Raw genomic sequence first — 15,585 nt, 5'->3', positions numbered from 1 at the left:
CGGCGATGTCCCTCGGCAAAAGACTACCCCCCCCCCGGGCCTCAGTAAAATTGTCAAGCGTTGACCGGTCCCCAGTGATAAAAAGATTGGGAACCAGAGAAGCTCCAGAGAAACTGGTAAGGCATACTAGGCTAGATGGACCACTGGTCACGTTCCAGAAATACTCATCTTTGATTTTATAATTATATATATTCTGTGAGATGCCTTAAGCAAGTCATATATATTATTGAAATACATAAATCTCCTTCCAAGAGGTCTGCTGAGAAGTTACTTTGAATAGCCCCATACTTCTGCCAGCTAATAGGAGAAAAAGATAACATCCCACAGGAGAGGGGGAAGAAGCTGGAATTTGGCCTAGGAGATGCCAGTTACAAGCTTAGGCATTCCACACAACTAAACAAAAAATTCACTATCCATCTAAATTTAGACCCAAGACAAGGAGAATGCAGTGGGATGTCAAAAAGAAAAGAAAGGTTGGGAGCAACAATCTGGTAGACTCACTCGCACAACAGGTGCTAAAGCAAAATGCTCTCAGCTTATATGTATTCCTTATTATCTCTTATTGCATATTATTTCTGACCTGACCTTTGCATGGCTGTATTATCCATCTTCCATTCTTCTAGTCCAATCTTTCTCAATGTTCTTACAATTGTGAAACCCCTGAAACATTCTTCATGTTTTAAGAAATCCCAGAAGTGGCACGATCATGCAAAATGTGGTTGGGATATATATATATATATATATATATATATATATATATATATATATATATATATATATATATATATATATATATATATATATATATATATATATATATATATATATATATATATATATATATATATATATATATATATATATATATATATATATATATATATATATATATATATATATATATATATATATATATATATACTAGAAATTAAGGCCGCTGTGGTGTAAATACAGTGAGCGCTAGCTCTCTTAGTCTGGAGGTTTGTGCAGCTGTCCGCCTGGGCGTGGCCGGCTCCGCAGCTGCTGGGCCCTTTGGGGACCTCCCGCCCTGTCCCACACTTACTTGGGCGAGGCTTGCTGGCTCTGGGTGGCGTCCCCCGTGGTCGGCGGCAGTGGCACGGCCAGGCCAGGGGGGCTGGGCAGGCGAAGGGGCGGCGGCAAGCAGGGCAGGGTGGAAGTGCGCCGCCATAACGGCGGCAGGCGCACGGGCCTGGAGCGCTGGCTGCGGCGGTGGAGGTGCTCCGGGTGGCTGTCGTTGGTGGGCGCAGCATGGAAGTGCGGGTGGCGGTGTGGCAGCAACATGGGCGGCAGCGCGACGGCATTGGGGAGTCGGCAGGGGGTGACATCGTGGCGGCAGCAAGGTGCGGCTCGTGGTCTGGCAGCAGTGCTGGTCGCAAGCGGAGGGAAGAGGCGGCAAACCATGCACAGGAGCAAAGCGTGAGTCGGGGCCGGGAAGAAAGCGTGGTGGGCCCCCAAGGGACGGCTGGGGTCGGGTTGGGAAGGGAGTGGACAGCAGCGGGCGGAGAGGCGGCTGGGAAGGTGCAGTGGGGATAGCAGTCAGGTCCCAGGGCAGGCAAGGGCTGTCACTGGGCCGAGGGAAAGCAGCTTTCCTGAAGTCCAGTGGCGTGGGGCGACCCTCCTCCCCAGCGGCTATCCCGGCTCTCGGCCGAAATCCTGAGGCGATTTACAGTCTGGAGGGCGCAGCGGCTCGGATGGCGGCTCGGGAGGACTGGAGAGTCTGCGGCGTGGTATTCAGGAGACGGGCCAAATTGGCCACTTGGCCCTGGAGTACCACTCAGAGGAGCGAATCAGGAGCTACTTCATGGCTCCTGATTCGCTCCTCCGAGTTTTTATCCAGGACAGCGCCCGCCCACTCTCCTCCCACTTAGCACTTAGCCTTTTATTTAATACCGCGGAGCGGTTTACAGATATATATTAATTAACTCCCACCTTTTCAAGAAACCCCAGGTTTTCACAAAACTCTAGTTGAGAAAGCTTGTTCTAACCCTTCCAGTGAATTCAGATATAAGAAGAAAGAACCCTTAAAGGGAAAGGATGCACACATGTGGTCAGTCTCAGGTTCTGTTTCTTTTTGCCCATAAGGAAAAACTGGTTGTCATTCTGGGCTAATTCAAAACACCTGTGCAGCACTGGTTTAATCCAATGAGACCAAACTATACACAGAATGAAGATACAAGAACATTCTACATTGTGCATAAACATTAAGAGAAAGAATGTACAAGCTTCAAGAAATATGTTGCTATATCACTTGTTCTATAACAAATCCATAGAAGCTGCAGAAGAAGAAAAGTTCCAGCTAAACAGGAAGCAGCAGAGAATATGAACTTGTTCTGTTCAAACAATGTACATTTTCTTCCGGTATCTGTGGGAAAACCTTTAATGAAGCAAGACTGCTCCATAATTAGTGCACTGAGGTCAGAAGGGACAAATACAAAAGAACTAGTCATCTTTTTAAAAAATACATGCTAAGTTATGAGGCTTTTATCCCTTCTGATGACCAACTGCTGCTCATTCATTGGCATTCTTGGGAGGTTTCAGAGCACAACTAGCCATTACATTCAGCATGACGTTGCTGTTTAAAATGCCAGTCTTGAATACCTATTCAGGGACATTTATTTGTGTCATTCTCCCACCCCAACATCCGATGCAGGAGCAGGCAAATAGGACAGCAGTCAAACTTAGGTAGGTTTACCTAAACTCAGGGCTTACATTTTCAGTGGCAAACACATGCCTAATGTAACATTTAGTGCAACAGAAAACAGAACCTATCCTAGGCTAAACAATTTTCCAATAAATATCAATAGACGTTTCTTATCTCTTCCTTTATATATATGTATATTATAACAACCAGAACGGCCTCTAGATTAAACCGTTTTCAAATGGGTTTTCCTCAGTGGTTGTTTTTGTACTTGTTACCTATCAAGGAATATAGAGCAACAGGTAATGGCTTTTATGTTAGGATCAATCGGTTTATTAACTGTTCAAGCAAAAACTTAGTATACTGTGTTATATGTCCATGTGCACAATTGTACATTGGCATTACCAGCCGTCCAATTAGGGTCCGGATCCAGGAACACCAGTCCAGACTTAGACACCGGATAATAGATGCTCCGATGGTGACTCACTTCATGGAAACAGGACACAAACCAGAAGATTTGCTATTCTTTGGACTTGAACAAATCTGAATTGTTGGACACCACAAGATGGACATCAATAAGATCTTGAGACAACGTGAAAGTTTCTATATTTGCTCATTGGAAACTATGAGCCCTAAGGGCTTAAACACGAACTTGGAACTTTCTTGCTTCCTGTGAGGCAGCAGCTTTAAACACAAGTGCTGCAAAATGATGCTGTGATTTCTTGAACTCAAGTTAGGTACAAGATCAATAGCCCCTGTTGGGGTACCTTTGAAGAAGGTTTATTATGATTTAAATGCTAACTGATAGGCTTCATGGCCAATGGTGAGAATTTAGAGCCCTTAAAATAATTTCTTACATATATTTGGAACTCTTTGTTTTTAGATGAGACTGCAGCTTTAATTGGTATAGGTGTGGTTTGGAGTAAGTTTCTTAGCTGGAGTATAATTACCAGAGGCAGTTTACAACCCAGTGGGAAGAGTCTTCTCACTAGACCTACCCGAACTTGGGAGCCAAAGGCCACACATATATGATTTAAATTCTGAGAGGAAAACTTGGTAAGAGCTTATTACTAAGGATTAATATTTTCAAATAATATTTCCAAATGACAACAGATTTATACATTTTACAAATTTTAAAACAGTGTTATTTTATTTTAGATCCTTTTGAAGGATAAATTAACAATACAATAAGTTGGTAAGACTTGGCCCTTTAGTATAAGTTTTACAATAATAGCCAAAAAGCTTGCTTTTGATTTATATGTATATATAAGGATACTTAAAGAAACTATGACTATATGTTTATAAAAATCACAGGAGGTATGCATGATTGCAGACTGGAATAACGACTGTGTTTAGATAAATATGTTCTCTTCTGTTTTGTAAAAATGGTTGATAAGCCTGTACTAACTGTATGCTTTTATATTTTAGAAAAACAACCACTGAGGAAAACCCATTTGAAAACGGTTTAATCTAGAGGCCGTTCTGGTTGTTATAATATACATATATATAAAGGAAGAGATAAGAAACGTCTATTGATATTTATTAGAAAATTGTTTAGCCTAGGATAGGTTCTGTTTTCTGTTGAATGTAACATTTAGGCCTGCCCTCAAAAATCAAGCAACTATCTCCAAGGTTCTTTTCGGAAATTCCCTACCATTGTATTCACTTGCTGCATAAACCCATAAACATCAGAAGATGTTCCTATAATGTCTATGTGAGTTAAGTATGGAATAACCAGAACACGGGGGTATTGGGAGCTTACAGTCTCACATGCCTGTTCATATTGGTGTTTCTCTGCCCTGTTAGATCCTTCTAGGGACAATATTTCTTTGCGCAAATCACTCTGTAAACTTGCTACTAAATCTTCAACTAATTCTTTGGCTAATTCTAACTGTCCAGCATTTGGGTTAGCAGGATCATTGTCCAAACAGATCGTGGTAACCTCACCATCACTGAATCTGTGACTGATAACGCCACAACTTTTTAGACTCTCTTCATACGTCTTATCTTGGAAAGCTTTCATGTAAAGATATATATCAGTGTCAAGGGCAAGAATTAATCCCTCTTTTTTGGTGCTTTGAACAAAATTACTGCTTACTTCTGAGGATAAATCAGTTTTTGCTAGCCTGGTAGTAGGCCTGGGAGCTGTAGTGCTTCCAGGTTTAACTTTTGCTTTTGAAACAGAATTATGTAGTTTTCTTGTGAGCTTCTTTTGGAGGGATGTTATTGCTGAAAATGGCCCCTGCACAGTTATTCGTCCATCAGGATGCAAAGTTCCGAAGCTCAAAACTGGGAAATTCTTCTTAAAGCCTTCCACAAGATCTTCTAAGGTGGATTTTTCTCTCAAAATAGATAAATCAAGGAGGCAAGAGACACAGGTAAACACCTAAAAGTAAAACAAACAAAAAACTTGTTCACATCTGAAAGATGATACCAATTTATTTATCTTTTTGAGCTATGAGATCTATGTCATAGTCTCAATTGCCCCATCATAGAATCATAGAGTTGGAAGGGGCCATACAGGCCATCTAGTCCAACCCCCTGCTCAACGCAGGATTAGCCCTAGCATCCTAAAGCATCCAAGAAAAGTGTGTATCCAACCTTTGCTTGAAGACTGCCAGTGAGGGGGAGCTCACCACCTCCTTAGGCAGCTTATTCCACTGCTGAACTACTCTGACTGTGAAAAAATTTTTCCTGATATCTAGCCTATATCGTTGTACTTGAAGTTTAAATCCATTACTGCGTGTCCTCTCCTCTGCAGCCAACAGAAACAGCATCCTGCCCTCCTCCACGTGACAACCTTTCAAATACTTAAAGAGGGCTATCATGTCCCCTCTCAACCTCCTTTTCTCCAGGCTGAACATTCCCAAGTCCCTCAACCTATCTTCATAGGGCTTGGTCCCTTGGTCCATCTGTCTTCTCCATATTCAATTTTAAACTGTAAACTCCATGGGGCAGTGTAGTTTTTATTAATTTCTGTAAAACATTATGTATATTAAGAGGGCCACCATATATATAACAATAAATCAGCAACAAAATAAATGCACAGTCATACGTGCTGAACAGAGAGAGTCCCAAGATCAGGCACTGTTCTTTGCTATCCCCCCCAAAATACTGATGCTGATAAGAAAAAAATTGGAAGACTGACTTTCATATTCTGGGGGACATCAGAATAATTTAACAAGCCATAAGACCCTAAACCAGAAATTTGTTCATGTAAGCATTGATTACTCTACTAAAGAGAAGGTGGGAGAACCTCTGATTGGATCTTCCAGCATTTTCCAAAGTGAAAAGTAATCAATCAGGTCTGCAGCATGCAGAAAGGATTTAAACACTCTGCACATATAGATGATTTCATCAGTTAAAGCTACCACCACTTCCCTGATTTGCTATTAGCAAAGAAGAAAAGAAAGTCACATTCTCTGCCTGTTATGTTTTCTTTCCCTGGCCAGTCATTGGAAATCAGAAGGATGTGAATGTTGACTTTGATTGGTTAAATCCTTACTCCTGTGATACAATCTTAACTGGGGATCTTTAAAAAAAAAACTGGGAAGTTCCAAAATTAAACAGGAGTCCTTAAGCATCTTAGGAGAGGCGTCCCCAATCTTTTTGAGCCTGTGGGTAGCTGTGGAATTCTGGAGGAGCATGCAGGTGCAGCTACAAAACGGCTGCCACAGAATACTTTCAGTCACACAATGAAGATCCCTTAAATCTGCACGGCCAATCAAATCTCCAATGACCAACCAGAAACCTTGCTGGCCAAAAGTACCACCTGGCCCCACCCACTTAAAAAAAAAAACACTTGGCAGGGACCACAAAAGATGTTGGCAAGGGCCTTACAGTTTAACAACATACAAGCTTTTCTGAGTCAGAACTCACTTCTTCAGAGGTACCGAAGTGTCCACTTTGGATGGAGACCGGGATGCTTCTGAGGAAGAGAGATCTGACCCTCACCCCTTCGCAAATAACAGCCAGAAGGCCTCAATGAACATAACATAATACAGTTCTCAAGAGAAAGGTTAAGTTATTCTTACACTTTCTGCATACAAAGATACTTTCAGAGGATAGTCCATAGGCAGCCTCTTGTCCTGTAGTCTGTGTTCAGCTTTTGCAAGGACATTATCTACAACTGAGAAGAAATTCAAGGTTACTTTGTCTCGTGAAGGAAGACGCAAATACAAAACAGCAATGCTTTGTTGCTGATCTCAGGGTTGGAATATCTCAGATGCTTACCCTCCCACCTTGATGTTTCCCTTTGGGATTCCCCCGCTGCTCAATATGGTCTCCAGACTCGAGATTATTTTCTGCACTGTGCAAAATTATTCAGAGAGAGACAGCAGCCTGTCTCTTTATAAGAGTCATTGGCAGCAATTTTACTCCCTCAAGGCCTGGCTGCAAAAAAATCTCATCTGGCAGGCAGAGGATAGACTTGATTCATGTATGAGTATTTCAAACACCCACACAAACACTCTCTCTAGGGCAGGGGTGGCCAAACTGTGGCTCTCCAGATGTCCATGGACTACAATTCCCATGGGCCCCTTCCAGCATGCCCCTGGCAGGGGCTCATGAGAATTGTAGTCCATGGGCATCTAGGAAGCCAGTTTGGCCACCCTTTCTCTAGAGCCTGCTTACATTTATTTGTCTGATGAATGGCAGCAAATCCTGGAGATTTCAAAACAAGAGACATTTCGGCAGCATGTTTAGAACGCTGGAAGTTACAGAACACGAATTCCCTTTTATAATTGGCGTTATACAATTTTGCTTTAGGGTCAAGGTCCTGAAATTCTATTTTCTTCCTTTGATATTACCTTGCTTATCTTCAAATGTTATGTATGCAACTCCTTTGATTGGCGTTGGGTAGACTATGTCTTCCACGTCTCCGCCTTTATTCTTTGCCTTCTGAAAATGGATCATTAGTATATCAGCCATGATGTCATCCTCTAGCAGGCCGCTCGGAATGCCACAGACTACAATGGTTCTTTGTGGCTTGGCAGCTTGTGCCATAGCCTGTGAAAGAAATACATGAGACACCAACAGTACAAGTTACATGGATTGACTTCTGCCCTTCTCTGGTCCTCACTCTTATCCTGACAATGGCTAACGGTTGCCTACACAACGAAGCTAAGCAGGGTTGGCCTTGGTTGGTATTTGGATGAGAGACCTCCATAGAAAACGAGGGTCACGATGTGGAGGTAGTCAGTGCCAAACCACTTTCAAATGTCTCTTGCCTGGCTGCAAGACAATGCTATAATCATAAGATCTCCTGGCTACATTAAACACCTACCATATGTACAATAAATAAATACTACTCTAACCACTGCACCATGCTAGCCAGTATCCAAAGTATCTGTTCCACTTAATATTTCTGCTAAGGGACTAGAGGAGGAGCTGGTCTCATGGCTTAAGTGCCACTCAGCGCTTAGCACCCAATCAGGGCAGCTGTCCCGCCCAAGTGCCTCCTTCTTGAACTGCTTTGCTTGTCTGTCCAGCAGCCAGCCAATCGCCTTCCGTCCCCCATCCCTGCCCATCCCCTCCTCCTTCCAGTTCCCTCCAAGGCTCAGAGGCCACAGATCCCTGCCATGTGAGGGCCAGTGAGTTCCCTGCTCAGGGCCTCCAGCCTGCAGCCTTTCCAGGTCCTGAGGGGAGGGGGAGGCCATCCACAGAGTTCTTCCCGCACACACCCCAATCTAGTGCCTGTTGTATTCCTGAATGCAATGGGCTTTGCCCCTTACATTGCTCTAAAAGAAGAAGCACACACAGATATAACTGTATAGGTAGTGACTATATTAACAAAATCATACAATGCAAAAAACAAACCAGCCTATTTCAAAAGGCATACTTGCAGATTTTGATGCTTCATTTTTAAAAGCCATTTAACAGGTCTTATTTGCTTTGTGCAGGGGTGTCCTCTTGGTGTGTGTGGGAAAATAATAAAATATAAAATAAACATATACAAATGGGCAAAGTTGCTGAAAAAATTAATATTCCTCACTTTCTATTTTCAGCAATATATATTTTCTTTCAAGCTTTCGAGGGAGGCTTTTAAAGTACCCATGTTTAAATTTTCTCTTAAGTTTTACAATTTAAATAATTCAAAGCAAAAATCATTCCTTTCTGAAATAGTTGCTGTTATTTCAGGAATTTATTGTCTATCAGTTATCAACTGCACCTGCCCTCCAAGTTCTCATTTTTTACACATGGAAACATTAAGATTATCAGCATGTCCAACTAGGGAGCCATTTGACCTGGGCCTGAAGAGCTAAGAAAGCCTGAAATGTAGATAATTGCTGATTTTTTTGGTATCTGATACATTTTACATGTTGTCTCCGTCTTTCTGGATGCCTTTCGTTGTTGTCACATTTTTATTATCGCTAGAGACTTCAAAAACTGGCCCAGGCTTCTCTGCATGTCTCAGAAGCCTGATTTTCAGGCCTGCTCCCTTTTTCTAGACACAAAGCTTTCCCCAAAACTGCCTTCCAATCTCCTTTCTGTTTGGAAAAGGACATTCTTTGATCACCTCCATTCTCCTGGAATGCTCTGACACAACAGGCTCACATTCCAATATGCTGGCATATTGCCCCTGCAGGATCAAATCTCTAGATTCAGACGAGGAAAGAGAAATGAGGGGGGTGAAAGTCCTACGTCTCCACACTCCCTGCTTGAATGACTTATGTCACTAGCTGCTATGGATGTGAAAATGCAGACAGCTCTGTACGTAATTTGGTGTGTCAGCTTATCGAAAGGAACTGCCAACAGCTGCTGACATCTTGCAACGAAAGTCAATTTTACGTCACATCTCTGTGCAAGGTACTTAATGGCTATCCCTCAGAACTTTGCCGTCGTAGGAAGATTTAGACAAGCGCAGCAGTCTAACGCCTGAAAACTCTGCTGCAGGCAGGCATTTCTTTCCCCCTGCCGAGCAAACAGAACTATCACCATCTATTATTTCCAGCAGGAGTGGAGAGACAGATCCAAAGAGACAGCTCCCCAGTTTTAAACACAAACTTTTAATCTAAGAAGACACCAGGCCTATTTTTAAGGGACTCTAAAAATGGCCAGAAGCACCCACTTATGTAATTGTCATTTTCTCTAGCATATGATGTCCCCTTTAAACAACGCAAGAGCAGGATAACTTTTCTTATTACACTATTCTCTTGTTGATTTAATGGGGAGGGGGAATCATAACTCAAGAATCGTTTTCCTGCAACATGTTCAGGAAGAAGGGTAAGTGTGTGGGGGTCTTTCAGAAATGTGAGGGTCTTTTAGAAATCCCAGAATGCCAGTAAGTAATAGAGGATGAGATACCAAGCAGCAGAAAGGGACTTCTGTTCATGCAATGGGGCTTCCCATATCCTCCTTTACCCCCCTTCACAACTTCAAAAATCCACGTCAGTGACAAATTAGGATGATTAGGTGAGTCAGAGCACCATCTGCATAGTCATGAATATGTCTGTCATTTCCTGCCCCCAGCTCCCATTGATCACTGGCATTGTGTGGTCAAACTGCACACTGACAACCAACTAGCTAGCAGTCCTATTCACATGCACCCTGCAAAACCATAATTTCCCCATAATTCTTCCCATTCCTGCTAAAAAGCAGCAAGACAGCAAGGCATGTCTGCCCAGCAATTGAGAGATTTCCTTTATACATCGGCAGGTGCAGCAAATTTGGCTCATCCTTGTTTGTCACATGACATCTTGACACATGCTCTCTTTCTGCAGACTCTAGTTCAGTCCTGTGTTTGTACCGAATGAAGACCATTGGACTTGAGTCATTGGGCAGAACTAGCTGTTGTGCCCTTCAGTCCAAAACACTGAAAGGCAGGCTGAACTGTTTCACCTTATCGGCCACACCTAGGGTTGACAGCTCTGTGCTGGGAAACACCGGAAGATGTCAGGGGTGGAGCCAGGAGAGGGCAGGATTTGAGGCAGGGAGGAGTATTATGCTATGGCATGCACCCTCCAAAGCAGCCACCTTCTCAAAGGGATTGATCTCTTATCTGGAGACGAGCTATAATCCGAGGGGATCCTCAGGTTCCACCTGGGGTCCGGCATCCCTAGCCCCACCACATGACTGCCTTTAAAAGGAGAGAACTGCAACCTTGAGTTACTGCTCGAGGGGCTGTTTTGAACCTATAGATCTTTATGTGGCTTGGGACCAGGGTATGTATAGGGCTGCTTGGAGAACAAGGCACTGGAACCCCTTCCCCTCCCATCAGCAGGAATTCCAGTGCTGCAGCATTTTTAGTGCTAGCCCAGTGATGCCTACTTACGGCATTCTCACCCACGCACCCTGTAGGGTTTTGTCCTAACCACCCCCAGGATCAGGTCTCGCCGGACTGATGGGGAAAGGGAATGGATAAACCAAATCCATACATGTACTTGTTGTCATGCTCCATTGTCTACATACCAGAGGCTTTGTGGTTCTTATTTCTGACAAGGAAGATGTCTATGTCACCTGTTTTCATTTGATTTGAACCCAAGTCAAGCCCAGAGATCTTCTGTATTTTCTCCACTGGTCTGATATTGTTTTCATCTTTTTACAAAAAAAGATTGTGCAATATGCCCATTAATTGTGTCTCCAATGTCTGGCAATGTCCCATCCATTCCATAGTCTATAACTCTTCCTCCAGGTATTTTGGCATATTTTCACCTATCCCTAACAGTAGACTTGTTTGCTCAGGGTGGGGGGTTCTTTTTACTAACATTATACATATCCAGCTACCTCTTTGCATCAGGGCTTTTGATAAGATTCCAAATAATATTCTTATTGACAAGTTGGTAAAATGCAGTATGGATCCTATTACTGGTAGGTGGATTGAGAACTGGTTGACAGATCACACCCAAAGGGTGCTTGTAAATGGTTTGTCATCTTCTTGGAGGGGACTGATGTGGAGTGCTTCAGGGATCCGTCCTGTGCCCTGTTCAGCACATTTATAAATGAATTGGATTGGATGAAGGAATAGAGGGAGTACTTATTAAATTTGCAGATGATACTAAACTGGGAGGGGTAACAAACACAGCAGAAGACAGAATCAGAATACAAGATGATCTTGACAGGCTAGAAAACTGAACTAAAATGAATTTCAATCATGATAACTGTAAAGTTCTTCATTAAGGTAGGAAAAATCATACATCACTGTAGGATGAGCGAGACTCGTCTTGGCATGTGCAAAGGATCTGGGGGTCTTAGTAGACCAGACACTGAACATGAGTCAGCAGTGTAACTCAGTAGCTAAAAAGGCAAATGGGATTTTGGGCTGTATTAAAAGAAGTATAGTGAGGTGAGGTGATGTTATCACTTTACTCTGCTTTGGTAAGACCTCACTTGGACTACTCTGTTCAGTTTTGGGCACCACAACTGAAGAAAGATGTAGAGAAATTGGAGTGTGTCCAGAAAAGGGCAACAAAAATGGTGAGAGGTTTGGAATGCAAGTCGTATGAGGAAAGGCTGGGGGAGAGAAGACTAAGAAGTGATATGACAACCATCTTCAAATACTTGAAGGCCTGCCATATAGAAGATGGTGCAGAGTTGTTTTCTGTTTTCCCAGAGGATGGGACCAGAACCAATGGGTTATTTAATTAATTCAAAAGAATTTTCAGCTAAACATCCGGAAGAAGTTCTTGAGAACAGGCTTCCTCAGGAGGTGATGGGTTCTCCTTTTTTGGAAGTTTCTAAGCAAAGGCTAGATAAGCATCTGACAGAAATGCTGATTTTATGAATGTAGGCATATTGTGAGTGGGTAGGCAGGAAGGGATGTGCCAGTGTTTGTCTCTTGTGGTCCTTCCTTGCCTACCCAGGGAATTGCTGATCGCCACTGTGGGATGGTAGATGAATTTCCTCCAGACCAGGATGGATTCTGGAGATTTTTTGTTTGGGGGGGGGGATCATTTGGCTATGAAATTGGGGTCACTGTGGGTAGGCAGGTCGTTCTGAGTTCCTGCATTGCGCAGGGGGTTGGACTAGATGACCCTGGAGGTCCCTTCCAACTTTATGATTCTAAGAGTAGGGATTCCCCACCACAACATCCCAGTGTAATTATTTATATGTGTAAGAAAGGGAACAGCGCAAGTAGGATCCATTCAGAAGAAACCTTAAAAGGGGCTGCAGCAGAAGGATTCCAGGCACCACTATGGTACATTTCAGTGGCAAGGGAAATCCAGGTTCAAATGCCCATTTAATATTAAACTATAATTTATGTTTTCTTTCGGGAGAGGGGGGCTCTTAACCTGTTCACCTGTTTCCCCCCACTGGATATTATTATTCCCAAGCTGTTTTTATCCTCATTGAAGAAGCTTTCTTTAGTATACGTAGTTCAGGGGTAGCTTAATACAGCAAGTATAAGGCAGAGGCAAAAAGCACTAAAGAAGCCCCCTCAAAAAACGCTCAGAAAACAAGAAGAATTAGCATACAGAAGGATTATGGCATTATACTTTTTACCTCCTTCACTCCCCCTCCCCCCCCCCCAATTTTTATTTTCAGTAACAACATCCAGTGAGAGACAGCATATCACAGCAGTTAAAGTGCTTATCGAGGCCCTAGAAAACCTAAACTGATGTTACTAGATGTCCTATTTGTATAGGACACATCATAGTTTTGTGGGTGTCCATCCTCTTTGGGGCCGTTTTGGGGTTTGTCAAATTAGGAATCCTCCAAGTTATTAGCAATAATCACAGCTTAGAAGAGGGGGCCTTTAAAATGAGATTTGTAATAGCGATCACTCGTTTGAAGCAATCCATCAGGAAACATGTCCTCTTTTTTGCTTTTCAAAATATGGGAACCCTACTGAAATCGGAATCCCTGCTCGCCAGGAAGTGCACCATAACTACAATCCAGCCTACTAATGCTAGTGTCTTCATGCAGCAACCTAGCCCCACATTTTAAACGAGCTCTATAAAACAGACGACTGTTAGCTTTATCACCACGCTAAAGCAAACAAGGAAATGAAGCCGAGGGCCTGAGTTCTCCGAAGATCGTCTGCTCCTTTTCTAGAACTCTACATCTACCGCGATGGTTTCAGTTTATAATCAGAAGGGAAACGGGACCGAGAAAAGCAACGTGAACTACATGCATTCAGAGGCAAAACTTCCGCCAGCAGCAGCAGCAACATTAAAAGACAACATATAAAATGAATCACTCGCACTTGCCATAACTCAGCAGATAGCCCCTCGCGATCACACCCTGCTCCACAGAAGTGCAAAGTTTGGTTTCGTTTCTGCGATCCTGGAAACCAATGATGCGCATGGCAAGGTGCATGCTGGGAAGCGTAGTTCTGTGTGACTCAGGGGCCCATAAGCAGCGCTACAAAACGTCCACTGCAATCAACTACGAAAACCAAAAGGCTGCGCTCTCCAGGCAGAACGAAAGCTTGGAGAAGCCGCGTTGCTTCCACTTCAGCCGAAGTTAAATGTATTTAAACTTAATAGGTTTTTTAGAGGAAAGAATCGGAATGGTTTTCACTCTTCATCTAAAACGCTCCTGTGTTTCAAAATCAGACTTAGTTGTATCATCCGATACAATTTGCGCACACGAGCAGTATGTGCTCTTAACATTTTTCATGGTGCATTATTTTTCTTCGGGTTAGTTAGGTCTCCCCTCGCTACCGACGCGGAATTGGATGGGGTGGGGTGAAGGTGAAGAGAAGTAAAGGTTGCCAGATCTAGGTTCTGGAGATTTGGGGGACAGACGGTTTTTTTTTTTTGGGGGGGGGGAAGCAGGGGATAGAAAGCCGAAGTCCATCCTCCATTTTCTCCAATGTGATCTCTAGTCTCGAGATGAGCTGTGATTACAGGGGATCCCTAGTAAAAGCCCCAATACCTCAAACTGCATCCAGAAATTCAAGATGCTGCCCCATGTAGGTAAACCAGCACCCTTCATATTTTAATAGGATATGCATCTGTTTGTTATTTCTGGGTCACGTTGCTTAGGTCATCTTCAAAAGAATATGGCAAATGGGTAACCATTGTTGTTGCATCAAAAAGATGTCTTGATGCAACTTAAAAACACATTTTTGTTCCAGGTCAGTTTTTGTAGACTAGCGCTCCCTACTCCAGTCACATAAGGGCTTGATGGACAGTTTACTAGGGGGGTGGGGAGGGAGATCTGAGGATACCTATTTTATAAATTCAAAATTTGCTCATGCTTCATTAAAGACAAAAAATAGAATGGTAAACATATATAATTACTTTGGACAAATAATCCCCAGCAAAATAGTTTATAGGCTGAAGTTCTTGGGTCATTCCATGAGAATAGAATTTTCAGCTTGGCTCCTCTGAATGTGTGCTGGTGAGATCAAAGCCTGAAACCTCTCACCCTAACCCAGCCTTTCTTCAGGCTTTGAAAAACCCCAGAAGTGGCGCAATCATGTAGAATATGGTTGGGAAGCGTAGCTGTGTAAATGCCCATCCAGGGTGTCTCCCCCCCCCCCTCCAGGCCCATCGTTGGCCATTTTGGGAGTGGGGGAGGTAGACAAAACCATATATGGTCATATCACCCAATAAGTATATTAAAAATGAATTAACTCCTACTCATTCAGAAAATCCAGGGCCATCAAGAAACCCCAGGGTATCACAAAACTGTGATTGAGAAAGCCTGCCCTAGCCTAACACACAAGCTCATTGTGAGGATAATGTAGAACAATGTGTGAAATTGTCTCAAGTCAGGTATTATTACAGGGGCATAAACTTGGCTCCAGTAGACAATTGAGAAACCTGCCCTTGAAGGAGGCTGAGGGGAATGAGTTAAAACGTGCTCTTGAGAAGGCCCAACGGTATTTTACTATTAAGATGTTTATGAGATATGGAGGAGACTGCTAAAATTTCCGGCATTAGTCCCTTCAGATGGAGGTAAATTTTTAACCAGTAATTGATGGTTGTCAGCCAGGCAACTACCTTCTACCTTCAGAAGGCCAGATTCTCGGCATAGAA

At 43.0% G+C, this 15,585-nt stretch overlaps 1 protein-coding gene across 2 annotated transcripts; it reads right to left on the bottom strand.

The window, feature by feature from the left end:
• Positions 1-2,127: 2,127 nt before the first annotated feature.
• On the bottom strand, positions 2,128-13,886 carry RBM43 (RNA binding motif protein 43). 2 transcript variants are annotated; one of them, XM_077320096.1, is made up of 4 exons: positions 13,807-13,886; positions 7,468-7,666; positions 6,694-6,788; positions 2,128-5,045 (listed from the first exon to the last, which is right to left on the bottom strand). In XM_077320096.1, exons 1-4 carry the CDS (start codon positions 13,807-13,809, stop codon positions 4,281-4,283), a joined length of 1,062 nt encoding a protein of 353 aa, XP_077176211.1. In that variant the 5' UTR covers positions 13,810-13,886; the 3' UTR covers positions 2,128-4,280. The 2 variants fall into 2 exon arrangements, with proteins under 2 accessions (XP_077176211.1, XP_077176212.1); XM_077320097.1 differs by having other exon boundaries at positions 13,803-13,875.
• Positions 13,887-15,585: the final 1,699 nt, after the last annotated feature.

Source organism: Paroedura picta, chromosome 2, assembly GCF_049243985.1.
Source record: "Paroedura picta isolate Pp20150507F chromosome 2, Ppicta_v3.0, whole genome shotgun sequence".
Classification (NCBI taxonomy): Eukaryota; Metazoa; Chordata; class Lepidosauria; order Squamata; family Gekkonidae; genus Paroedura; species Paroedura picta.
Note: the sequence above shows the minus strand (reverse complement) of the source record. Positions and strands in the feature narration are given on the sequence as shown.